At 43.0% G+C, this 27,784-nt stretch overlaps 1 protein-coding gene across 1 annotated transcript in view; it reads left to right on the top strand.

Annotated features, from left to right (window-relative positions):
* The first annotated feature begins 5,872 nt into the window (after positions 1 to 5,872).
* The window catches only part of ccdc69 (coiled-coil domain containing 69), a 72,307-nt gene continuing 50,395 nt past the window's right edge, over positions 5,873 to 27,784 (top strand). The window contains exon 1 of the mRNA XM_084331697.1: positions 5,873 to 5,933. Within this exon, the coding sequence (XP_084187823.1) occupies positions 5,904 to 5,933 (30 nt within the window). The 5' untranslated portion in view covers positions 5,873 to 5,903. The remainder of the gene's footprint in view (positions 5,934 to 27,784) is intronic.

Raw genomic sequence — 27,784 nt, 5'->3', positions numbered from 1 at the left:
AGATGGTAGCAACGGATGACACGACGTCTCCCAGTGAGAACATAGGAAATCCTCCCGTGGGATTATAGAGAGCGAAGACGATGTCTCACCAGGAGCGCGGCGGTTGATGGTAGCATACAGAGACGACCTGGCAATGAGTGGAAGGCAGTCGGCAGTATTTGTAGTCTCCCGACGAGCTGAATGCAAACCACTCTCAGGTGCGTGAGGTAGAATGTTCGGCACGCCCCCCTCGTTGGGAAGCATGCAGTTCTTACCCAGCCCTCACACGTACCTCGGTTTTGAAGTCGCGGTTCGGTACGGGTTTTCGGTACAGTGGGGGAAAGTTTGGCTTTCCATGTTCCACTCAGGGGTGATGTAGTGTGCAGTAACTAATTGTACTTGTAGGGCTGTCAAGGAATATTCTATATTGAAATTAATAATCGACTTTTAAAAAAATAAATAATAATTATTAGATTGTGAAAAAAACAGCCCCCGGTTGGCGGCCGTTAGTGGTTAACATACCGTTGTATTCATTTGGTACACAGCCGTTCGGTACGGTACGGTACACACTGAAACGGTTCGGTACGGATACTGTCAGGATGGAGGTAGGTGAGTTCCAATTGTTGTTGGCAATCACAGAGACGGAGAAGGTATACTCTTGAACAGGTTCGACTTTAATAGTAAAGAACACAAAGAGTAATACTAGGATACTATGCCAAGGCAAGGGAAAGAGAGAATAGATAATGGAGCTTAGTGGTGGTCCAGAACTGGAACCGGCCGCGTTATCTCCGAACGCCTATAGTGAAGACCTGACGAATGACAAGCAGAGGAAAGGAATGTTATATAGCCACCAAATACCAACATTCCACACACACACCCGTGACAGCCAATCAGAAGCCAACCCCTAAGTGACAGCACTAAATGACAGGGAAAAACAAGTGACAGCAATCAAGTGACCGATGACAGAGAAGGTGGGTGGTTCCCGACCGTAGTCAAGAACCAGAATCGTAACAGGGTACGTGTATTTACACCCCTACCAAATAAGTATCATGGTATTACCAAAAAGTATCATGGTATTAACAAAAAGTATCATGGTATTAACAAAAAGTATCATGGTATTAACAAAGAAGTATCATGGAATTTCCAAAGCAGTATCATGGTATTAACAAAAAAGTATCAGTATCATGGTTTAAATTGGATTATATCCTGGTATTATTTAATATTATTTAAGTACCATGGCTGTGCCATATGCTTCAGTTTTTTATACAATGGCTGGTACCATGCTGACTCTGAAATAACCATCAAACGACCGGGACTTTTTTTTGTAGAAGGGTTGGAAGATCAACAGTCAGCCAGGAATGTCACAGAGCAAAGAACAGAACTGGTCTGCAAAGTAAATACATGAAAAGGGCTCTTGTCTGGTCACATGTGCTCTTGTCATTTACATTCACATGTAGTCATTTAGCTACACACGCTTTTATCCAAAGACAAAGTCTATCCCTTTTCATTTAAAGTCAGTTTCAGTTGATGATCTGTCAGATGAGAGAGAGAGAGAGAGAGAGAGAGATTGAGAAATATAGAGAGAGAGGAGAGAGAGGGAATAAACTCCAGACGATACCCTTCGTCTTAAGAAAATCAAACTTAAAAAAGTTAATAGGTTCATGTGTCACCCCCCACCCTGTGCATGTGCACACACACAGACACACGCACGCACGCACACACACAAACAAGCAAACACACTCACACACATCAATGTAATTGTAATCTCATTATATGGAACACAAACTGTACACCGGGCCTCGTATCAAACCCATTGTAGGCCGATTGCATAACTTCATTATTTATAGCCAGAACATTGTGCACATTTTTGGGACATTACGGTAACCGTTTAAATCTCACCGAAACATGCCCTAGCCTTAAAACAACAGATCACAGAGCTCCACTATTCGACTCCCCGCGACTCAACACCGGCGTGGTTGGTCGAGATAAAAAGATAATATTTTAGATCAGATTACTGCGCATGCGCATGAGCCCGAGTTTGTGAGACACGAAAGACCCGCCCATCTGGCGGAGAAAGGGGGCGTGGCGAGCGAGTGTGTGGAGTTAGTAGTGGGCAGTACGGCTCTTTGAAGGGAGCCGGGTCTTTTGGCTCCGTCCCTTTCCAAGAGCCCGAATGAATGACGGATGAATGAAAACTTTATTTAACAGATTGCAGAATGGGTACAATACAGTACAGCTCAATACACACAATTGTTAAGGGGATGCAGACCAGAGAAAGACTTTCGTCTTGTTTACATCAGGGTCCCCCATTTTCAATTCATCATAACATATATGACATACATGACATACAGATTGATTGATTGATTGAAAAGTTTATTAACAGATTGCAGAATGCATGGGTACAGTACAGCTCAATACATACAATTGTTAAGGGGATGCAGACCAGAGAAAGACTTTCGTCTTGTTTACATCAGGGTCCCCCATTTTCAATTCATATATGACATACATGACATACAGATAGACAGTACTGCTACATCTATACATTTATGACATATCAGATTTGCAAATACAGTACTGTTTGCGATACAAAAGTGTCCAGAAAAAGAGTGTATACATTTGACGTAGAAACTGTACATTGGAGGAGGTTGGGTGGGTGGGTGGGGGCTGTACATTGGAGGTGTGGGGGGGGTTTGGTAGGGGACACACACACATTGTACACTGTACATTGGAATACTGACAAAGCCATACTTGGTCATTTACTGTACAACTAGGTTAGGACATTTGTAGGGGCCAGTTTCGAATTGCAGTCTCCCGTAGGTGTTTTTTGAGTGTTTTTGAAAGTGGATAGTGATTCACATTCTTTTACAGCTTTGGGTAGGGCGTTCCACATTGATGTGGCATAATTGCGAAACGTGTTTAGTCCCTTGTTTGAGCCGAATCTGGGTTTAACATGATTTGTGGAGCTCCCTCTGGTGTTGTGATCGTGGTATTCACTGACCTTTGGAAAGTATTTTGACATGTACATGGGTACCTTGGTCGCGTAGTGTATCTTGTAGACCAGGCCCATTGCAAGTTGCTGTACTCTGTCGTCTACTCTAAGCCATCCTAGGTTGTCAAAGTGGGCAGGGGTGAGGTGGGTTCTAGGAGTCAGGTCAAGCAGATATAGTACTGTTACAGAGGGTTATACATTTGAGGGGGAAGAAACTGTACATTGGAGCCGTCCTATAACGCGATGATAAGGATATTATACGTGTTTTATTTAGCGTATTTGTTTTACTGTAAGAACGAATCAGGGACGTTTTCAGGGACAGGATATATGGCCGAGGACTAGGACAGATGACTTAAATCAGGGACTATTATTGGGGTGATATCGTCGTGTCACCTTAATTAATATAGGCAGATATTTTTTCTTTCAAACTTTGGTGGACGACGCACTCGTATTGGATATCAATCATATCATGCATACATCAGTGGTGGCCGGTACATTCTTCTCCATGGGGGGCGCTATACCAAACATTTTGCAAACATTTACCATGCATTGGCGAATATTTAATTAGGTACAACTATCACCATTGCCATCAATCAATATATGATCACAGTCAGTCAAATGCAGCCAATATGCCCTACACAATCAGAGAGAGAGTGAGAGAGAGAGAGAGAGAGAGAGAGAGAGAGAGAGAGAGAGAGAGAGAGAGAGAGAGAGAGAGAGAGAGAGAGAGAGAGAGAGAGAGAGAGAGAGAGAGAGAGAGAGAGAGAGATATCGCAACTCTACCTTGTTAAGTTGAAACGCACAGTGGTCCAGCAGGCAGAAAGGCTTGATAAAGTATATCCACTCCACTGTCCAGACTGTGTTGATGTCCATCCATGTCCACACTGCATCCATATATAGCTTCTTGTTGTTAGCCAACAAGTACTGTGTGAGTGACGAGCTGTGTCTTTGCCCATTTCCGTGTCGAACAGCCTGCAAACTACCTGGCGTTCCTATCGCCCTGCTCTATGACAAACTCTAACCTTAACCAACTTTGAAAGAGTGCCTAAGCTTAACCGTCGAAAGAACTTGCCGTCACGCTCTAAGACAAATAGCTGCATCACAACAACACAACAGCTAGCATAGAGTAACTATCTACTAACCAGAAACTGATGTCGGCCAATCAGAGATAGCGTCTCCGCGAAATGCGGCTACGGAAAAAACTGGCATCGGCCAATCAGAGAGCGTCTCCGAGAAATGCGGCTACGGAAATTATAGACGCTGCTTGCTTTGAATGCTTTAAAACGCGCCCGGCTTCCATCATAATACATCATATTTCAACGCACAGCGCGTTACGCACTGATTGGCTGCGACGGATACAGCGATGAAACCAGTGCACAGCGTGCACGCCCACTGTAAGCGCTATTGCGTCTAGCCCGAGAGAAATGCGGCTACGTGTTGCCCGAGAGAAATGCGGCTACGGAACGTATTCTCTATCAGACAGTCACTTCCTGTTCATGGAAACAATTATTTATATTTGATATATTAACGTTATATTGTGCATTGGAAAGACAAACATACTTAAACTGAGTAAATATTATTCATTTTAAACATGTTTATATTATTTATAGGGCTATAAAACAAAAAACAAAAACAAACATTTCTTCTTCTTCTCTCTTTTAACAGGGAGGGCGGCGCTCTAGCGCCCCCATTGACGGGCCGCCACTGGCATACATGTTAACGATTTTAACGAGAGAGAGAGAAAAAAAGAACGACCAGCCGTTATTTTCTCCCCACTGTATGTATATATTTTCTCCCACCGACCCACCCCCTCCTAATGTACAGTCTCCTCCCCATCATATGTATATAATCTCTGTTAGGATCTATGGGTAACAGTATCGTATGTCACAAATGTAACAGTACTACAGTATATGTAATGTATGTCCCTAATGTCATAATTGTCACGATGTCATGTATGTCGTGTATGTCATAAATGTCATTATGAATTGAAAATGGGGGACCCTGATGTAAACAAGACAAACGTCTTTCTCTGGTCTGCAACCCTTTAACAATTGTGTGTATTGAGCCGTACTGTATTGTACCCATTCTGCAATCTGGTAATTAAAGTCAATCAGAGTCACACACAAGTTGTTGCCTATAGGTAACAGCACATCTAACCCTAAACCACAAGCAAGTAATTTGCCTTGCTCTCTCCAACTTAGTAGAGAAAGACGAGTCACACACAAGTTGACATATAGGAAGGGGAAAAAAAGGAAGTCAAGTGATGTTTCACTGACATTTTCAATCAACACAACACACAAATGTAACAGTACTAAATACCTGTATGTCATGTATGTCCCTATGCCATACATGTCATGTGTGTTGTGTATGTCATAAATGTCACTATGAATTGAAAATGGGGGACCCTGATGTAAACAAGACAAACGTCTTTCTCTGGTCTGCATCCCCTTACTTAACAATTGTGTGTATTGAGCCGTACTGTATTGTACCCATTCTGCCATCTGTTAAATAAAGATTTAATTCATTTGTTCATTCATTCATTCATTCATTCATTCATTCATTCATTCATTCATTCATCCATTCATCCATTCATTCATTCATCCATCCATCCATCCATTCATCCATTCATTCATCCATCCATCCATCCATCCATCCATCCATCCATCCATCCATTCATTCATTAATTCATTCATTCATTCATTCATTCATTCATTCATTCATTCATTCATTCATTCATTCATTCATTCATTCATTCATTCATTCATTCATTCAAGTGTGAATCTGTTCCCTTCTTTCGTAACCAAAGAGCTGTTCAAAAGACTTGGATCGTTCGCGGACGACACATCCCCCGTTGCAGTAGAGTCGGTGGTGTTTGAAAGTTGACAACAGAGCGGCGACCAGAGACCAGAGACCAGAGGCGGCCGCACAGACAGACATGGGCTGCATCCAGTCCAAGAGCAGCAAGGTGTGTGGGTTTAAGTTTTATTCTTTTTATTAAATGTAACTTGTTTATTAATTAGTAATTTTTCTTCACTTCTGGAAGTGTCTGATTTCAAAAGCCCCGACACCTCTCCCGAGGCGATAAAAGGACGTTATAATTTAGAGTTGTTTTGTTTTCTACTCTTCTCCCCAAACCGTCGCACCACCGAGCGAGGCACGCGCGGCCACACAGACGTGCCGCGAATGATGATTTATTATACTCAATTAATTTTGGGGAAATCATGTATTTTTTTTTGGGTTTGTTTTGTTTAACTTAAGATCGAAAGAGGGGTTTGTTTGCACATCGCGAGTTGCGCCTGTGTGGGATGTGCGCTGCTTAATTAGTGCCTATATATTCTGAAATGGCAAATGTTAATGTCACTTTTTTTTTCACACATCTGTTTCCAATCTTACATCCTCTTTCGATTTGCAACTCTTTCCCACGTTTAACAAAAACTGTCTGGGAGTTTGACAAAAAAAGGGGGGTAAGTAACTTGCAACACGACTTTAAAGTGACAATGTAAAAATGTGTTGCAAAAGTTACCCCCGTTTATTGTCAAACTCCCCAACTTTTGCAACCTGACTTTTTAGACTATAGTGCTGACATACAGTTAAGAATGAGTAATTCGCTTTTGGTTTTTAAGAAAATGGTTTGTAAAGCTATTTTTGAAAACTACAAAGGTGAATAATACTGTTTTTTTTTATATTTTCTTTTAGAATACTGTTTGAGTCTTAATTTTTGTTAAGAATATAGGACAGGCATAGTATAAGCATTATGCTTCAGTCTGTACCTTTTCAGTCACTGTAAAATCAAATATTGTTAAATGATGGTGTATATTGTATTGTGTGAGATGATGACTGAATCAACTACTACTACTACTACTACTACTACTACTACTACTACTACTACTACTACTACTACTACTACTACTACTACTACTTTTTAGACTATAGTGACAAAAAATTTACAATGACATTTTTTGTCACTATAGTCTAAAGTCGTGTTGCAAAAGTTATTCCCCTTTTTTGTTTACTGTAGCGGAGTGTCGGATTAGTTTCAGGAGTCAAACCCTGTCCCATCAGTATCTGCAACTAAACTGAACTAGAACCGTGGAAGAAATACCTTTCTTTGTTGCCAGCCGTTGCTGCATAATCAGTGAAACATCACTTGACTTCCTTTTTTCTTCTTCCTATATGGCAACTTGTGTGACTCGTCTCTTTCTCTACTAAGATGGAGAGAGCAAGGCAGATGACTTGCTTGTGGTTTAGGGTTAGATGTGCTGTTACCTAGGCAATTTGTGTGTGACTCTGATTGATTGATTGAAAACTTTAATGAACAGATTGCAGAATGGGTACAGTACAGTACAGTACAGCTCAATACACACAATTGTTAAGGGGATGCAGACCAGAGAAAGACTTGTCTTGTTTACATCAGGGTCCCCCATTTTCAATTCATAGTGACATTTATGACATACACAACATACAGATATATAATAATCTAATCTAATCATGACATTTATGACATACAGATATACAGTACTGTTACATTTGTGACATACAAGATATGCAAATATACAGTACTGTTAAACAGATCATAACAGTAAATATATACATACGAGGGGGAGGGAACACATTAGTAGGGGGTGGGTGGGTGGGAGGGGGGTTCAGACATTTACCGGGGCCAGTTTCGAATTGCAGCCTCCCGTAGGTGCTCTTTGAGAGCGGTTTTGAAGGTGGGTACTGGTAGTGATTCACATTCCTTTACAGCTGTGGGTAGGGCTTTCCACATTGATGTGGCATAATTACGGAACGTGTTTAGTCCCTCGTTTGAGCCAAATCTGGGTTTGACATGATTTGTGGAGCTTCCTCTGGTGTTGTGATCGTGGTATTCACTGACCTTTGGGAAGTATTTCGACATGTACATGGGTACCTTGGTCGTGTAGTGTATCTTGTAGACCAGGCCCATTGCAAGTTGCTGTACTCTGTCGTCTACTCTAAGCCATCCTAGGTTGTCAAAATGGGCAGGGGTGAGGTGGGTTCTAGGAGTCCGGTCAAGTAGTAGTCTGACCAGTTTGTTTTGAGATGTTTGTAATCTTGTTTTTAGCGCATTTGAGGTGCTTTGGTACCATGAGGTGCAAGCATAGTCGTAGTACCCTTGAATGAGTGCTCCTGCCAGAGTCTTCAGGGTATTCTTGTTTACCAGAGAGGAGATCCGGTACAAGAATCTAGTTCGTTGGTTGACTTTTTTGATTACATTGGATGCCATCTTGTGTCTTGTCGCAGGAAAGATTTTCCTCTAGGATGGAACCCATGTAATTTCATGTTTCCTTGTGACAATATTGTACACATACTAAATTTTAAAGTGCAAATACAAATAAGTGCAGAGGTTCAGATCATATAAAAAAATAAATAAAAAAAATCGCAGTAGAATAAAAAATAAGGCACAAAAGTAACAACCTAGGAGGCAGGCTCAGCTCTGGTCAAAGGCCAGGGAGAATATATACGTCTTAAGCTGGGACTTAAAGACCTCAAGGGTCTGGGCTGACCTGATGTGGAAGGGGAGGCTATTCCACAGTTTAGGGGCGGCTATGGAAAAAGCTCTGTCCCCTTTGGTCTTTAGCCTAGACCTCGGCACATGTAGCAGCAGTTTGTCGGCTGACCTTGGGGCTCTGGATGGCACGAAATTAACTTTTTGACTCACCGGCCAGTGGCAGGTAGATGGGAAAAATCGACCCGCCAAGCATATTTCTTACCAGCCAATTTTCTTTTAATATTTTGTTTTTAATAAAATATATATATTATATAATCATACTTGTAGTTGTATTATCTGTGAGACATCGCCACCACGCAACAAGTCAAAATGCTCGCTATCTGCAAACAGCTCCACTGTCTGTGTGTGTATACTCGAGTAGCCTCCAGCTCCACAAGGATTCTCCGGCGCTGCAGCTGGACCCTATACTGTAGCCTCCAGCTCCAGCAAGGATTCTCCGGCGCTGCAGCTGGACCCTATAGCTGGACCCGTGAGCTAACGTGAGCTACCTATCCAACGGAGGTATTATGCACTACTAGACTTGCTGGAGCATTTGATATCAGGAGCTATCAGTAGCCAGCCGGCTAGATAACGTTAGACAATGCCTCAATATTAAACTAAAAGTGAATAGTTGACTGGGTCATTTTGTAACGGTAGCTAACGTTAGCTCACGGAGGTCCCACAGTACTAGACTAGAGCAGTCAGCAGACTGCCAGGCAATAGCCTCTGTTTACAAATTACACAGGGTTGGGAGGGGCAGGAGGAGGGGAGGTGCAGTGCGCTGCATGTCTGTGTGCTTGAGACAGCGAGTGAGAACTCCGCTAAGAATTCGATCATATTTTTCGATCGGTTTTCACATGACTATTTCGTTGCCCGCCACATGGCGGACAGACCTCTCAGTCTCACTCGCCAAACGTAAAATCTGCCCGCCAATGGCGGGTGGCGGGCTCTAATTTCGTGCCCTGGGTGTGGAGACACAGGAGCTCGGTCAGGGACTGTGGGGCCTGGCCATTTTAGGGATTTCAAAACGGTTAAAAGTCATTTAAAATCAATGCGGTGACGGACGGGGAGCCAGTGGAGTGAGGCCAGGACTGGGGTGATGTGCTCACGTTTGTTAGTGCCGGTGAGGAGTCGGGGCAGCCGCATTTTGGACGAGCTGTAGGCGGCGGAGTGATGCCTGATCAATGCCTGTATAGAGCGCATTGCAGTAATCCAGCCGAGTTGTTATAAAGGCGTGGATCACTCTCTCCAGGTCGCACTGGGAGAGGTAGGCCTTGGTCTTCGCTAGGGTTCTGAGTAGGGTTGGGCATCGTTTGGATTTGAACGATTCCGGTTCCGATTCCGATTCTCCATATCGATTCCTGTTCTAAACGATTCTCGATTCCGATTCTTTGAGGTGCAGGTCAAAACAGGTCACAGCTTATTTCGAAGGAGATTTTTTATTTTTTTTTTATTTCAAAAAGAAAATCATACTATTCACATTTTCAGTTGACTTGATACAGTTTAATTTGGTTGCTGTAACTAGGGTATTAAAGTAAAAAAAAAAAAAAAAAAAAAAATCGAAATTTAGAATCGAAATTCAAATATGTTATTTCCGGTTCCAGAACCGGAAGTTAGGAACCGGTTCCTATTAGAACCGGTTTTCGGTGCCCAACCCTAGTTCTGAGGTGGGAAAAACGGTTCCTAACCACTGAGCTGACTTGTGATTGGGTTGGTTGGGGTTAGATGTGCTGTTACCAAGGCAACTTGTGTGTGACCCTCTCTCTACTAAGGTGGAGAGCAAGGCAGATGACTTGCTTGTGGTTGGGGTTAGCCATGCTGTTACCTAGGCTACTACTTGTACAAAAGAATGATGGTCTTCGCCGGAGTTATTCTGCACTCAGCCTGTGTGTAATGATACCGGCTACACCCCAGATTGAGACACATCCAGAAATGTAGAGTTTCTTAACGGTGGAGTCTGGAGGCAAAAGGGGGCAGGCAGCAGTGTTTCACATCTGGCTGTCTGCGCGCTCCAGGCACCGCTTTTTAAGACCCTGTTACACAATCTGAAACCGGAGCAAATCCGTTGATTAGCCTAGAATAGGATATTAATACTGCCGTTAACACGGAGGAACTTGATGAACCGTACTGTTTCAAAACAACCACGTGAGAGGAGGCCGTGAAACGATGAGACAATTTTGCTTTTGCATACAAATTTGGATGAAAATATACCCGTTTGAATGGGGGGGCAGGTGTATTGCAAAAATAATAATTTCTTTAAAATGTCTTTATGATTCATGATTTTTCATGATGACAGACATTCAAAGCTTAATTTGAAAACGTCTTCGAATGTAAAAAAAAAAATGACATTCGGTACAGCCCTACAAACGGGGGTCCACAGCCTAATGTGTATCAATGTGGGGGCTCCTTGACATGGAACAGGTTGAGATCCACTGGTCTAGATCGTAGTGAAATGAGTCTACACCGCACATGTCAAAAACCAGAGGCCTGTGCGCCAAATGCGGCCCACCTGGCGTTTTCATCCACCACCACCCGCCCAGACCGAATTCGCTTATCGATTTCATTTTGGCCCATTGCGTCTTCTTCTATAGCCAGAGCTCAACTGGTCCTGTGATACTCATCAAATGGTCTCACTGCGTGGCCAAGGCCATACACATGTCTCAGTGTTGAGCTGCTATGCACAAGTTGAATAGATAAACAGAATGAACAATTAAGCTAGTGATCTTTTTTAGCTTTTATCCGGGCCGTTTTATTTCAGGCCCCTTGATAATTGGTAAGCACACTACTGTTGTGTTAAAATCTCCTAGCTCAAAGTATATCCTTCTTGATATTTAATTTAAATGTGCTGATTAGGTCCTCAGGTCAGTCTTTTACTTTTTGAAATGATAAAAAAAATATTTAAAATTTTTATTTTTTATATATATTTAATAGTCTAGTACTCTAGTTCATAGCAGCGCCGCTGCTGAATGCATATAGGGGAAACACTGAGGTTTTCTTGTTGATGGGTTGAGCGCCACAAACGGAGTGCCACTCGGCTCCATTGTATTTGAGCGATGGCAGACATCTCTACGGCAGATATCTCCAAAGTATGGTTTAATTTTTTATTTTGGGGCGAACTGCCCCTTTTTTTTAAGTGTCGGACAGTGGGGGGCTGGTGAATCCCATTAAAAGCTCTCATATAGCCTGATTTAGAAGACACATGGTCATCTGTCAAAACACACGGCTGTTTTCCTTCTGAAGCGTTGACTTTTACAACCCCCCCTCCCCCCCCCCCCACCCCCACAGCAGCAGTAATAGAGTTTCAGAAACTGAACTCACTTGTTTTTTTTTAATCATCTACAACTCCGGGGTCGTCCAGGTTCTCCTCTGGAAGGTTCTGCGAGGCAGATGTAGGCCGTGCGTGTGCGTGTGTGTGTGCGTGTGCGTGAGTGTGATACATGTGAGGAGCAGACAGTGCAGCCTGGAGCCACAGCTGTAACTTCTTATACTGACGATGGTGAAACCATCTGTTGCTGCTCGGTGCCGTCTGGCTGACGCAGACAACTGGTGAAGTGTGGACAGCACTGGGGACAGGGGAGGGGAGGGGGACAGGGGAGGGGAGGGGGACAGGGGAGGAGAGGGGGACACATGAGGAGAGGGGGACGGATGAGGGGAGGGGGACACATGAGGGGAGGGGGACAGATGATGGGAGGGGGACACATGAGGGGAGGGGGACGGATGAGGGGAGAGGGACAGATGATGGGAGGGGGACACATGAGGGGAGGGGGACGGATGAGGGGAGAGGGACAGGGGATGGGAGGGGGATGGGAGGGGGACAGGGGATGGGAGGGGGACAGATGAGGGGAGGGGGACAGGGGATGGGAGTGGGACAGATGAGGGGAGGGGGACAGGGGATGGGAGGGGGACAGATGAGGGGAGGGGGACATGGGAGGGGGACAGGGGATGGGAGGGGGATGGGAGGGGGACAGGGGATGGGAGGGGGATGGGAGGGGGACAGGGGATGGGAGGGGGATGGGAGGGGGACAGGGGATGGGAGGGGGATGGGAGGGGGACAGATGAGGGGAGGGGGACAGATGAGGGGAGGGGGACGGATGAGGGGAGGGGGACACATGAGGGGAGGGGGACAGATGAGGGGAGGGGGACACATGATGGGAGGGGGACACATGAGGGGAGGGGGACACATGAGGGGAGGGGGACACATGAGGGGAGGGGGACAGATGAGGGGAGGGGGACACATGAGGGGAGGGGGACGGATGAGGAGAGGGGGACAGATGAGGGGAGGGGGACAGATGAGGAGAGGGGGACAGATGATGGGAGGGGGACAGGGGATGGGAGGGGGGTGGATGAGGGGAGGGGGACATGATGGGAGGGGGACAAATGAGGAGAGGGGGACAGGTGAGGAGAGGGGGACACATGAGGGGAGGGGGACGGATGATGGGAGGGGGACAGGTGAGGGGAGGGGGACACATGAGGGGAGGGGGACGGATGATGGGAGGGGGACAGATGAGGGGAGGGGGACAGATGAGGGGAGGGGGACAGATGAGGGGAGGGGGACAGATGACGGGAGAGGGACTGATGAGGGGAGGGGGACGGATGAGGGGAGGGGGACACATGAGGGGAGGGGGACAGATGAGGGGAGGGGGACACATGAGGGGAGGGGGACACATGAGGGGAGGGGGACAGATGAGGGGAGGGGGACACATGAGGGGAGGGGGACACATGAGGGGAGGGGGACACATGAGGGGAGGGGGACACATGAGGGGAGGGGGACACATGAGGGGAGGGGGACAGATGAGGGGAGGGGGACACATGAGGGGAGGGGGACAGGGGATGGGAGGGGGACAGATGAGGGGAGGGGGACAGATGAGGGGAGGGGGACAGGGGATGGGAGGGGGACAGATGAGGGGAGGGGGACACATGAGGGGAGGGGGACAGATGAGGGGAGGGGGACACATGAGGGGAGGGGGACAGATGCGTTTACAAAGCTGTACGTCTACTAGTACGACGTCAAGATGGTAAAAATTTAAACCATAGCTGATCATCCCTCACTCTACATCAGGGGCGTAACTAAGGGGGGGGGGGCCCGGGGGGGACACATGGGACATGTACCCTGCATGTTTTCAGAATGCAGTTATTGTCCCCTGCACGATAATAAACGGTGACGCGAAGTGATAGGACCACACGGAAAAAACGGCTGCTTGTCCATCTCTGAGCCATTGTCATGCAAAGTCAAGTGGCCAGGTGAGCACCCGGCGCTAAGTACTACCGACCACAGCTGTCTTTGCATATATATATATATATTCTTTTAAATATTTTTTTCTATTCATTCTGTTTAAACCAATGGGGTTTTTCTTCACAGTTGCAGATAAAGATTAGGCTACACTAATATTATAGTATAAAAAAAAACTGAGTTATATTCATTAAAAAAGTAGATTTAGTTGGGTTGGGGCTTCTCCCTGGGCTGGGTCTGGGCCTGGGCTGGAAAGTTGATTTAATAAAAAAAAAGACTAATTTAATCAGATGAATCACTTTATTCAAATTGAGGATTTAGTTTGAGGATATTTAAAAATATTTCTTTAAATTTAATTAAATTTTGTATTCTTTTTTTTTTAATTAAAAACAAAGGTTCGAACGCCCGTTCGAAAAACCCTGACGAAGTTCGAATCCCAAAAACAGGCTTCGGGGACAGCCTTAACACATTCATGGCCATTGGGGCCTGTCTAATCCCACTCTATGAGGCCAGATTTTCACTGTGCGTGAGGTTGTTTGTAGAGCTTTCGTTATTGCAACATCACACGCTGACCGGGGTGGATGGCTATGAGAACAAGGCCCAATCAGGCTGTAATTGACGTCAAATCGCTCTTACCTGTGGCCGGTTGGATTCCAAAAAGAATTTCCCAGTTATTTGATCGCCATCTGGTAGATCGATATGTCCATTGGTTGATGCTATATTCCTTTACTGCATACTGAATTCGGCATCGCAAAAAGTATTCCAGTCGATCTGGTAAAGCCATAGCTTCAGGCTATCAGAAAAGTTAACCCGGAATGAAAAAAAAGTGACACCCGGTCTGCAACAGGGAAAACTGCATTATCGACACAGCGCCAACACCAGGATCTGGCCGGTACTGCACTTTCGCAGTCCCGTTATGCCGTTTCCAGCCAACATACAGCTCTGTCACATTGAGTAGGATACTAAAATGGAATAAAAGCAAAACCGAGTGGCAACACGTCTATATACACGTGGTTGGCCGTTTAAGGATGGCGCCCAATAACGTATATATATACGTGGTTGTTGGCCACGAAACGGTTAATCTATGAAAGTCTAGTATCGTTGGAAAATATACTCCCGGCCCTAAATGATATACCAACTAGGATATCTCCATGTGGGTTGTAAGTAACGGTCACAGGAAGCCATAACATTCTATATTAAATAGCTTGTGTCGAGTACTAGAAATGGTTCCTCTTATTCACTTGAGATACTTCTGCTTAGGCTACCCTACGTGTTTCAATAGCACGCTGTGATCAGCAAGGCAGTGGAAGAGATGCTAGATAGCAATAGTTATATAGTAGGGATCATTAGGGTTGGGTACTGTTCACATTTCCAATAAAGAATTTCAATATACATTTGAATCGATACCAGTACCCAGCGGTACCTTTTTCGGTACTTTAGTCTCTAAAAATGTAATCTACCTACCTCAGTTGTAAAAAATTTGTCCAAATTTCAAATGATTTATTATCATTATTTATTTAGAACAATTTGTTAATATATATATATATATATATATATATATATATATATTAGGGATGTCCGATATTATCGGCCTACCGATATTATCGGCCGATATCAGCATTAAAATTTGATATCGGAAAATATTGGTATCTGTTTTAAATTTTTTCTTCTTCTTTTTTACATTTCTATAACCTTTATTTACCCAGGCAAGCAAGTAAGAACACATTCTGATTTTATTTATTGTCAAAAGTATGCATAATGTTGTGTTAATTCCAAAACAAGAGACATGTAATGTTAATTACCTGAAATTATTCAGTTTTTTGGGCGGGGAAACCCTGCATATATCGATATCGGTTGATATCGGTATCGGAAATTAAGAGTTGGACAATATCGGTATATCGGTAAAAAAGCCAATATCGAACATCCCTAATATATATATATAATATTGCAGCAAGTGTTGTCTGCATCTAGCTTTGTAAAGTGTAACCACACTTGCGACCGTTTTCGGCTTGCCATTGCCCCGACTGCTTTGTTGTTGTTGAATCAAGTCAAATCCTAGGTAAGCGTATATTGTGCGCGTGAATGTGTGGCACACTTCATAGGTTTCGTTTCGCGGTAATTGAGGTAACATAGGTTTCCCACCCGCTAACACAGCCAATTGTGTTAGTATGGACGGTCGGCCAAGCCGGAAGCACCACAGCTGGATTTGATCCCACTGTCTCTGTGGTGGTAGACAGACGCTTAGTCCGCTGCACTACCCTAGTACCCGGCTGCCTGTAAGTGGTATTTTCTTAAAATAATTGGTCTACATGTTAAAATAATAGCTCTACACTCTTTCTGCCATCACTGATATAGTGTTTGGACAGTAACATGGGTCTGCCAGTCTCTCTGCTCTGCAGTAAACCCATTCCCACTTCATCCAATCAGGAGAGAGAGCTCCAACTGCAAAAATGGTCTGACAAAAAGAAGAAATAAGGACTGGTTTTAAGCAAATATGTGCTTGAAATAAGTAAAATAATATGCCAGTGCCATCGGCTTGGCAATATTTCTTGAAATAAGTAAAAATATCTAGGGTTCTCTCTCCTGATTGGATAAAGTGGGAATGGGATACCAGGAAATGTATATTCAGATTACTGGGGGGGGGGGGGGTGGGGGGGACACTGGGAGACCCATGTTACTGACCAGACACTATATCAGTGAGGCACAACATTGTTGAACTTATGTTCCCTAATGTTAGTTATATTAGCTAGGGAACTTGACTGGCTGACTATAGCTAGGTTTGCAATTATGAACAGTACAGTTGTACTAGCAATTGGACCTACAATAAATATTGCAGTATTCAAATGATCGTCTGTGAACTTTGTAGCCCTATTTAGCCCCTCTCCGGGTAAGCTATCATGAAATGAGATTCCTTGCGATCGCTGATTTCATAAGCTATCATCATTATCGCTCTAGCCTTAAAATTGAGCACGTCTAGAGCCCATGAAATTATGGTGATGTTGAAAGGCTGATATCGAAATTCAATATCCCTGGCCTTATTGCCTAATAGTAATACTATAGTGCAGTAGTATCAAACGGGCTAAATAAATCATAACCCTGGGCCTGGGGTAAAGGTTCCTGTCCTCCCCCACATGGAGACTTGCTGCTTCCATACCCAAGAGTTAATGCCATGACTATAAAACACGTCGTAGTTTAAAAAAAAAAAAAAGAAAAAAAAAAAAAGGCTTGTGATTCATTTCCTCTTCACAAGTGACGAGCGTTTTGAAAGAATAAAGTTTAATACACATGTTTATGTTTTGGTCTTTATAGCCAAGTCTTAAATCTGCTTTTGATGTTTTTAAAAGTGTTTGGAAGGAGCCAGTGGTGAGACCGCCAACCCCCCCCTCCCCCCCCCTCCCTCCCGAAAGCCTAATGGGTCATAGGGTAGATTTAACTTCTATCCGAGCTTGAGATGCCTCTCTCTCTTTCAGGTAGTCTAAAATGTGTGATATTTGGCACATTGGATTGAAGAAGAGACGTATTTCAGCGTAACTCTGTGCACTGAGACCTTTCTCACCAAAGTCACAGGACATTACATCTCGTTCACAGGCCTGAGAACATTAGCTCAGCCTGAGCGAACATTCTGTCATGTAGCTGGGATGTTCTGCGTGTATATGCGTGTGTGTTGCTTGTAACCTTGTGAGGACGCGGTAAAAAAGAATCCTTGTACGTTTTCTTGTAGGGATTAGGGCTGAGCCCAAACGTTCGAACCTTCGTTCGTTACGTTGGCATTCGAATTCTAAATCAACATTTACATTTATAATTTTTTATACTTTTCTTTTGTTATATATATTTTTTCTGTTCTGTTTAAACCAATGGGGTTTTTCTTCACAGTTGCAGATAAAGATTAGGCTACACTAATATTATAGTATTAAAAGAAACTGAGTTATATTCATTAAAGAAAGTTGATTTAGTTGGGCTGGGGCTTCTCCCTGGGCTGGATCTGGGGCTGGAAAGTTGATTTAATAAAAGAAAAAAAGACTCATTCAGATTAATCACTTTATTCAGATTGAGGATTTAGTTTGAGGATATAAAAATAAATAAAAACTTATTAAAAAAAAACATGTAATTATTCTTATTTAACACTTTGGCTGCCTAAGGTTAAATTCATGATATACCATAGATTGCCAGCGCTATTTGTCTATGGAGAAAGTCCCCTTCTTTGCAGGGCTATAACTTTTTAAATTCTATTGCTACATTGGGGCCCATTCAAAGTCCTATATGTATTGTTCATTGTGTAGCAACGTTAAACTTTTTCATTCACATATTCATAGTAAAGTATGGTCTAATGTATAAGTATGTTTTCATCTCTTTCTGCAGCTTTCTCCAGAACGTGATATATAGCCCCAAATGCATTATATTGATGATGAAATACAGTTTGATGGCAATCAGCGCGATATAAAAAATTCCAACAAGTTACTACACGTCATCTGATGTTGACCGGATGGGCGAGGGGGCGTTTATAATTCCGTGGGCAGCGTTATACCAATCATCTAATGTGGGTCAAATGTTGATAATAGCAGTTAGTATCGAAGACGGTAACGTTACACGCTCAAACTCACCCCAGTCTCCGCGCGCCGTTGGGCGATCATCGTAGAGTAGAAATTCTATCATTATGGGATGGCGATTTACCCGGTCCATCTCCAGCTTGTATAATGGTATATACGTCCAAATCATGTTGTTTATCGAGTTATTGGCAATCGATCGCTATGTAGCGTGACAAGCCAGAGTCCCGGAACCTATAGCGAGTGGCCGGAAGCAATACGGACGTCTAGCACAACCTCTATGGCACATCCTGTTTAAGCGATTGCGCCGATCGGCCACCAGATGGCGCTCCTGAACCGCCAGAGAGCTCAGTGGGTCCTGCTGGTGGATCTCAGGCCAGCGGAGGGGACATATGAATCCGATCGCAGATTTTTGAAATATTGATATAAGGACGACGTAAAGCGTCCTCCGGCAACTTGAGCATGGCCGGGAATGACGTCTAAAGACGGTTCCCGGCACCCAAAGTGTTAATTTTATTAAAAATGAAGGTTCGAATGTCCGTTCGAAAAACCCTGACGAAGTTCGAATCCCAATAACAGGCTTCGGGGATAGCCATAATTGCTTGTAACCTTGTGAGGACGTGTTAAAGGGGAACTATCTTATAAATGGCCTTTTTCAGTGTTTAGCATTGTTTCCTAGCCGTGGACTTATATTAATAGGATCTATGTCTCTAATTCTCATATTGGCGCATTCTTCCAATTCTCCTCTCACAATATTCACCCTCACTGAACCGAGTCATCTGAAAATTTGCATATCTGTGATGTCAGAGATTTCTCAGCTGCATAATAATGTGGCAGTTGATGTGGCAGTTGGCACCAGGCCACACAGTGGTTGGAGCCCAGCCTCAAAACGGCTTAAGATCTTGAGGTAGAAAAATGCTGTTTTTGAGCACTTGATTAGAAATACAAAACGATGCATTTTTTTTTTATTTTTTATTATATAAACCTTACAGAGGTGTTCCATAGACTCACAGGAATTGTGTAAAAGTGCCCAAATAGTGAAAGAAATAGTAAAATAGTTCCCCTTTAAAAAAAAGAAAAAAAAACTCCTTGTACGTTTTGTAGGGATCCACCGATACCAATACCTGGGTACCGATCAGGATCCAAAAAAATACTATTTTATTTTTGGGCTTTCTGTATTTTTCACCCATCCCAATTTAGTCGTTATGCCAATTCCCTTCCTGGTCGTTGCGTGCATTGCCCCACTGTCGGTCTGGGGAGGGTGTAGAACTACCACATGCCTCCTCCGATACATGTGGAGTCAGCCAGCCGCTTCTTTTCACTTGACGGCGAGGACTCTCACTGGGCGGGAACGTAACGCGTGCGGAGGTTCACACTATTTTCCCCGATCCCCTCCCTGCTGAACAGGCGCCCCGACTGACCGGCAGTAGGAGTCTCAGTTTACAACGACCGGGACACACACACACCCCGCCGGCTTCCCACCCGCTAACACTGCCAATTGTGTTAGTAGGGACGGCTGACCAAGCCGTAGGTACAGCTGACGGCTGGATTCGATCCCAGAGTCTCTGCTGTGGTAGGCGAGTGCTTAGTCCGCTACCCAACCGCCCCTAGGATCCATTACTTTTAATGAGCAGTATAGACTTGCACCATCATTTTGGGCATCATTGGACAAACATATTTGAGATATAATAAATTCTTCTTCTGTGATGATATTCTATATTCTGCATCCCTAACATTATGTCAGTCCTCCCTTCTTGAAAAGGGGCCATTTGAGGGTTAAGGGTAGAATCGAGGGTTGGGTTTAAGGAATAGGCAGAAATATAGACGAGTCAAAGGAATGTCCTCGCAAGTATAGTAATATAGCCAGGGCTTTCCCTAGTGGAACAGTGGCCAGTTCCACCATGTGTAAAAAAAAAATAACATCGGCCAGCAAATACCTTATACACCGTACTTAAATAAACAAACTTATTTGGAACTTTTGTTAGCTATTCTATTGAAAGAAGGAAATTCCAGCAAGCAGACCTCCTCAGGACCACCCCCTTGGACTCGGCACCATCTTGTTTGCCTGCAGAAAGCCCTGATGGCGTTGCTGCTGTAGGAAGACAGGACCTCATCCTCCATGTTGCAGCGCTGCACTGTTTAACAAGCGGGAGAGAGAGAGAGAGAGAGAGAGAGAGACTATGATTTATGGAGTCTTTTTAGAGCGAGAGCCTCTCTGAACATATGCTTCTTTTCACCCTCTGAACTCGGGGTCCTCTGTTGAAGTTTTAAAGGGGCGAGCGCCTATAAAACCACACACACACTCATCACATGTTGAACTTGTCTCTGCCATTGTCCTCCGCGTGCTCGTCCAGAGCGAGGGCACGTCTAGTTTTGTATAAGGGAGTAGTATTTATTGGCTTAGCCTCCGTGTTTAAACAGAGCTGGTGTTCGATGGGAGTGTTTGTAAGTGTTTATACGACTGCATGTGTGTGTGTGTGGGTGCACGTGATTGCGGTGTGTGTGTGTGTGTGTGTGGGTGCCAAGTGTACATATGTGTGGATAGAATTAGCTAGTTTATAGCAGGAGCTGGTCTCCAAGCATGTGCATGAGGTGTTGCAATGTAAGACTCGCCAGCGCCATGGTTACATGTGTTTAACTACACAGGCGGGGCAAGCCAATAGTACCAGTAGCTATGCAACAGCTTGACATTATTTAGGTTATACACCTGCATAACGATAACGCATGCAACTGTATAGCATAATAATGCTATATAGAACTACACAGGCAGGGCAAGCCAATAGTACCAGTAGCTAATAGCTATGCAACAGCTTGACATTATATACTGTGTATATACCACAATACACCTAGATATAACTGTATGATATAATGCTATAACTACAGGGCAAGCCAATAGTACCAGTAGCTATGCAACGCTAGGGCCGCAACAACTAATCGATTATACCTACTTATACACCTGCATATAACGCATATAACTCTGTATGATAGCATGTACAATAATGCTGTATTATATACCGTATTTATATATTAATTCTTACCGTGTGTATATCCACATCTGTCTGTACTGTACACACCTGCGTGCATGTAATCCTTTTTTACATATCTGTAGATGCTATATCTATTAAATGGCTGCTTTTTATTATTAGCTGTACATAACCATTACCTACTCTTACTAATTACGCTGCTGGTCAGTATGACTTACTAGTACCATAGTGTCTTTATACCTGTATCACTGACTGTACATATTAATACTACAACTCTGGACATGCATCTGATTAGCTGATGTACTTTACTGTTACATTTGCACTCTGGTTGCATGCCAGAGATGTTGTACTGTAAGTTTGTGCTGTATGATGACAATACATTTTAATCTAATCTTGACACGGTAGGGCCACAACAACTAAACGCTAAACGGATTATAAAAGAAATAAAAAGAAGAAAATAAAAAATAGTTGGGATTGGGAACTATTTTCACAATCGATTAGTTGGGTCAACATTATGCTGCACCTCCACGATGTGACGTTGAAGCCATTTGACACTTAGTATTATTTAAACCGTTTAGCTCCTTCAGACTTAAACAGGTTTTTGTTTTGGGAGTAAATGTAAAAAGACCTGCTATGAGCACTGTATTCTTTTATGTTTGTTTTTTGTTTTATAGCCATCAATCTGCAAGTTGTTTGAAAGAGCGTGGTACAAGATGAGGAATAAATAACACTCTTGAATGAATGAATGAATGAATCGTTTATTTTCGGTCTTTGTTTACACTACAGATCAATCAAAAACACACTTGTGTGGACTTTCAAAAGGAAAAAAGAGAAATGGAAAAAAGAAAAATCACAAATGTACATATTCAAAGTAAGCTCACACACAAAATCCAAACTCAATGACCAAAAAAAGGAATAGGCTCAAGCACATGCATATTTTTGCCTATCCTTTACAATTCTTAAAAACTAAATATACTTTAATATAAGAAAGAAAAACTTAAAATATCCTGCAAGATATAAAACATTTGTAAAGAAAAACGAAACGAATGTTTTTTTTTTTTATCCACTTTTTCTCCCATTTTCTATATTTTCTCACATCCCAATTTCGTATCATCCAATTCAACCCTCCCCTATCACGAACGCTGTTTCTTGCCTCCCACAAGCCGGCTGCAATGTGGACTAAGTCATACATAGCACAAGTCCCCTCCGGTACTTGAGGTAACAGCAGTCGCATCTTTTCACCTGCGCAGCTCGATCTCTCAGTGGCGAGGAGTAACGCGTGGGAGGCTCACGCTGCCCCCGACACTTCCTGATTCTACTGCGCAGGCGCACCAACCAACCTGTAGGAGTCGCTGTCCACAACGCCCGATCCCCACCCATCAGTTTCCCACCCCCTAATACGGCCAATGTGTATTAGTATAAACGAATAGCTAAACTGAAAGCAATGTGGAGCGCTGGGCTCGAACAGGCAAGCCCAGCGTCTCCGCATTCGTGGCGAGCGCCTTGCCCACTACGCCACGTAGCCGCCCCAAACAAAACAAATGTTTGATGTTTTACTCAAAACTGTACTCCTGAATTATTTGATCCTTTAAGGCTTTTTTAAATCTCCCCTGAGAAGTACACAACTTCAACCCGTCACTAAGGCTATTCCATAATTTAACTCCCAAAATTTAAACACATCTAGCTTTTACATTAGTTCTTACCTTTTTACATGTTTTAAGAATACACAACCCTCTTAAATTATACTTTCCTTCTCTTGGTTGAAAGAGACATTGAATACAAACTGGTAGGTTCTTACTCTTAGCACGAAAAATTCTCTCCAAGGTTTTTATGTTGTAGTTTCAAATGCTATAGATTAGCCAAAGTTTAGTTATCTTTTTATCCGATTAATAATAGACGGTTCTCAGTTTTATTTTCATTCAACTTGTGTCCAGTATAAGTAATGTACCACCTCGCCCTGGGACTCAAACTCATTAAGGCTACTGGTACAATCTGGAGTTGATTTGACCGTGTGGGCCTAGACTGTGGGTCGGCTAGAGTCGAGACATTAGGTTCTTATTGGCTCGTCCTACTTAAGAACACAGCCAGATATACTCCATGTTTACAAAGATAACAAATGTAAACAAGCCCAGTGTTTCCCCTACCATTGCCTTGGCGGGGCGGATAGTTCATATAAGCCATTTTCCCTTTCTGTGTGTGTATACATGCCTGTCCCAACTCTGGTCTTTGGAAAGTTTGATATTTACTGAGGATGGCCTAGGGCTGAACGATTAATCGATTTTAAATCGAAATCGCGATTTGAAATGAGCAAATCGCAAAAAAATATCTCAAATCTTTTTTTTATTTTCTTTACATTCATTTAACCAGGAAGTCCCATTGAGATACAAGATCTCCTTTGCAAGGGAGACCTGGCCAAGATGACAGCAATAACATTAGCAATACATCACACAAGAACATAATAAAAGTGCATGTATACAATATACAATACATCACATGTAAACACAAAAACACAAAGCAGAATAGTCTACTCTACATGATAGTAAAAGTGTATGACAGTATAATACAGGGTAATACAGTAATTTTGCAGTTGGGACCCGACTACAAAAAGCAGCAACATTCTTCTTCTAGGAAGTTATGTAATACAGATTTAAATTCACCAAGAGAGACCGGGGTGTCTAAGTGGATATGGTCCTGTAGCCCATTCCATTATGTTAGGTTCAGACTACACCATTACAGCCCTGTTACCGAGTACCGATCTGATACCCATTGTTCAATTAATACCCTGTATGCCTCACTGTGGAAGAGTCTGGGATCATTCTTTTGTGCAAGGCAACATCAGGCTTGACTTAAAACATTACTTTCCTAACTGAGTGAAACTAAATGTAACAAATGAACACATAGATATAAATGTACTGAATTGTTATTTCTTATTTTATGTCTTATTAGTGCTGTCAATCGATTAAAATATTTAATCTGATTAATCGCATGATTGTCCATAGTTAACTCGCGATTAATAGCAAATTAATCATTTTTTTTTTTATCTACCTTAAACAGATCTTTTTCAAGTTCCAAGTTTAATACTCTTATCAACATGAGAGTCAACAAATGCTTGCTTTATGCAGCCATTTAACACAAACGGATGACCCTCATGCATTGCAAATTTGCATCAAATTCAAAACAGAGTGATGCACAAAATCACTTAAAAGAAAATAATAATTTAAAACTAGGGGTGCACGATATTGATTTTTTGACCCCGATACGATAACTTTATGCTCCTCAAGGCCGATACCGATAACCGATATTTATTGTATTATAATTTTTTTTTAACTGTATTCCTGTAGTTTTGACCTAACCAGATTTATCATGACATGAGCGTTACTACTATGAACAAAACAAAGCCAAGACAACAGTTTTGACTGATAAAGTGACTATATTTATTTTTCCAAATAAATATAATTTGAATCAGAAAATTCACAATCCGTCAATAACTTATAATACATCCAACCTAACAAGTCACCTGCAACATCACCACCGCTACGATGGTGTGTTAAAAGCCTATGACGACGCGCGAGCAGCTAAAGCTGCTGTGAATCCAAAGCCAGCTACAAAGGAACCCGCAGCGCTTGTACCTATTGACGAGGCGTTTGCTAAATTAAAGAAGTTTGACAGAAATGACCCAAGGGCTCAAGCCGCAAGCTTTTAAGCAGTGCTTGGTGGTGCAAATTAACCTGGCTACTACGGAGCAATAAGTGACTGCGTATTCAACCAAGGGTTGCATCAGTCATGAAAGGGGCTAGATTTGCAGCAGCTTTAGCTGCTCGCCCGTCGTCGTAGGCTTTTAACACAATAACACACCATCGTAGCGGTGGTGATGTTGCAGGTGACTTGTTGTTAGGTTGGATGTATTATAAGTTGTTGCCCTTTTCCCTCCTCGTGGAACTTCTGCATTGCATTTGTTACAAATAGCAAGCAAACTTTTTTCCCCACACTACTGACGCCATCTTTGTTTACATCCACGCTGCTTCAGAAACGTACGTGGCTACGTCACAGCCAAGAAAGGGAGCGCTGGATTTGTGTAAAACGCCCTCTTCCTAAACCACACGCTATCAGTCGTACCACAGTACTGGCAAAACGGGAGGAGCCTACAGAAAAAACAAACGCCCTTCATCCCAATTCACCCTCACCGCATTTTTTTTTACCAAAAAATATATTATATTATCGGAGCTAGTGATGCACGATATATCGGCCGCCGATATAATATCGGCCGATATGGCAGTTTTTTTACACATCGGTATCGGTCCGATATCAAGATAGGGCCGATATTATAAAAAAAAAAAAAAAAAATTTTTTTTTTTTTTTTATATATATTTTTTTCTTCTTTTTACATGTTTTGGCCTTAAATAGTTTCAAAATATCAGTCATTTCTGAAAATAAGTTACAAAAGTAAAAAAAATTATGCGTTTTGGAAAATAGCTCTTTATTTGATTATCATAAAAAAGTGTTTTCTATACAGAGATATCGACATCGGTAAATATCGGTATCGGCCAGAAGAGCAATATTAATATCGGTTATCGGTATCGGCCACAATTTTCACATCGGTGCATCACTAATCGGAGCTATCAATAACGTTATCGGGTTTATCGGGATGACGTCATAATTGCTGATATCAGCCCGATAATTATCGTGCATCCCTATTTAAAACAATGAATAAAGTGTGCATGAAATAATGGGGGAAAATAAACGTTAGGAACTTGTTACAAGGGCTGAGTAATCGCACACCCCCCTCTCTCTCACACACACACTCTCCCAGCTCTCTTTCTCTCTTGCCCCTTCCTCATCTCTCTTGCCCCTTCCTCATCTCTCTCACCCCCTCTCTCTCCCTCTCTCACACGCACACACACACACACACTTCAGAAACAAACATAGTATCAATGAGAGCATCAATAATACACCTGAGTGAAGTCTAGTAAAACAATTATTATTATTTTTTTTCTTAAAAGTTAATTGTGAGTTAAAATAGTGGTGTTAATAGAATCTGGCGTTAATACTGCGTTAACTTTGACAGCTTTACTTATTATATATAAAAATAAATCCTATATATATATATTTTTTTTTACCGATACCCGATCCAGCTATTTTATTGATATCGGGACCGATATCCGATATCAATATCAGATCGGTGCATCCCTAGTTCAGACTAGACCATTACAGCCCTGCTACCTACTGTTATGCTAGGTTCAGACTACACCATTACAGCCCTGTTACCTACTGTTATGCTAGGTTCAGACTACACCATTACAGCCCTGTTACCTACTGTTATGCTAGGTTCAGACTACACCATTACAGCCCTGTTACCTACTGTTATGCTAGGTTCAGACTACACCATTACAGCCCTGTTACCTACTGTTATGCTAGGTTCAGACTACACCATTACAGCCCTGTTACCTACTGTTATGCTAGGTTCAGACTACACTGACAGCTTTTTGGAGAGCAATCTTACCTTGCTAGTCCACACTTCACACAATTATAGACTTAAACAAAAATGTTAAGAAAATGTTTAATGCTAAAAATAAAGAATCTTAAAAAATATAAATAAAGTAGAAAAATAAGGCACGAGTGACGGAGTAACAGTATTGCTCATGCAGGTGGTGCCATTACTGCAATCAGACATTTTGTGCCTTGAATACATGATATTAGTGTTGTATTCATGTGGGCACCTGTCAGAAACTGGTCCCGACCCTGAATGGAGGCAATCCTAAAAACCTAACATCCATGCGTCATGTCCACATTTCATTGTCATATTGTGATTGTACTAACTGAGTACAAGTTAAATATCCATAACTTTTTGCCCATGGCTAATCCCCAGTCGCCTATCAGACACGCAAAAAAACACACACACACAGAAAGCTGTTGTCAGTGCCCACTGTGCCCACCCGTCCTGCACCAAGCTTTTGAAAACATGTACCAGCTTACGTTTTTTTTGTAATTTGGGAGAGAAATAAACGAAGGGAAGCTTCGTCTGTGGCGATCATGTGAAGACTAATCAAGAGAACCTGGTGAATATAGGTCAAGTTCCCAATCATAAGCCCCTCGATGCTCCACTTCTCCAGCTAGCTAACAATCAGCAGGCCTGTGTGCCTGGCTGGCTGGGACTCTGTGGCCCTGGGCGTTCTGCCCCCGGCCTGGCCGCGGCCCACAATATCCACAATCACACAAAGCCCTCCTCCTGGCTTTAGAAGAAGCGCTGATCTGGGGTCAGTGACCGGGAACGCTCGTCTTCGTGACCTCATTCAAACTAACGGGATAAGCGCAGATCCTAGATCAGCGCCGGACGGACACCGAAGAGAGAGGGAGGCTTTGTGAATATGGACCCCGTCTGGCACCTCCCAGAGCCTGGTGATGTAACTGAGGGGGATTACATTCGCTGCAGGTTGACCCTTTCACTACCACACTACGGAAGGTTAACCCTTTTACTATCGCACTACAGACGAGACGGGTTAACCCGTCGTCTGTAGTGTGATAGTAAAGGGTTAACCTGTAGTGTGGTTG

The sequence above is a fragment of the Notolepis coatsorum genome (genome assembly GCF_963971535.1).
Source record: "Notolepis coatsorum genome assembly, chromosome: 16".
NCBI lineage: Eukaryota > Metazoa > Chordata > Actinopteri > Aulopiformes > Paralepididae > Notolepis > Notolepis coatsorum.
Note: the sequence above shows the minus strand (reverse complement) of the source record. Positions and strands in the feature narration are given on the sequence as shown.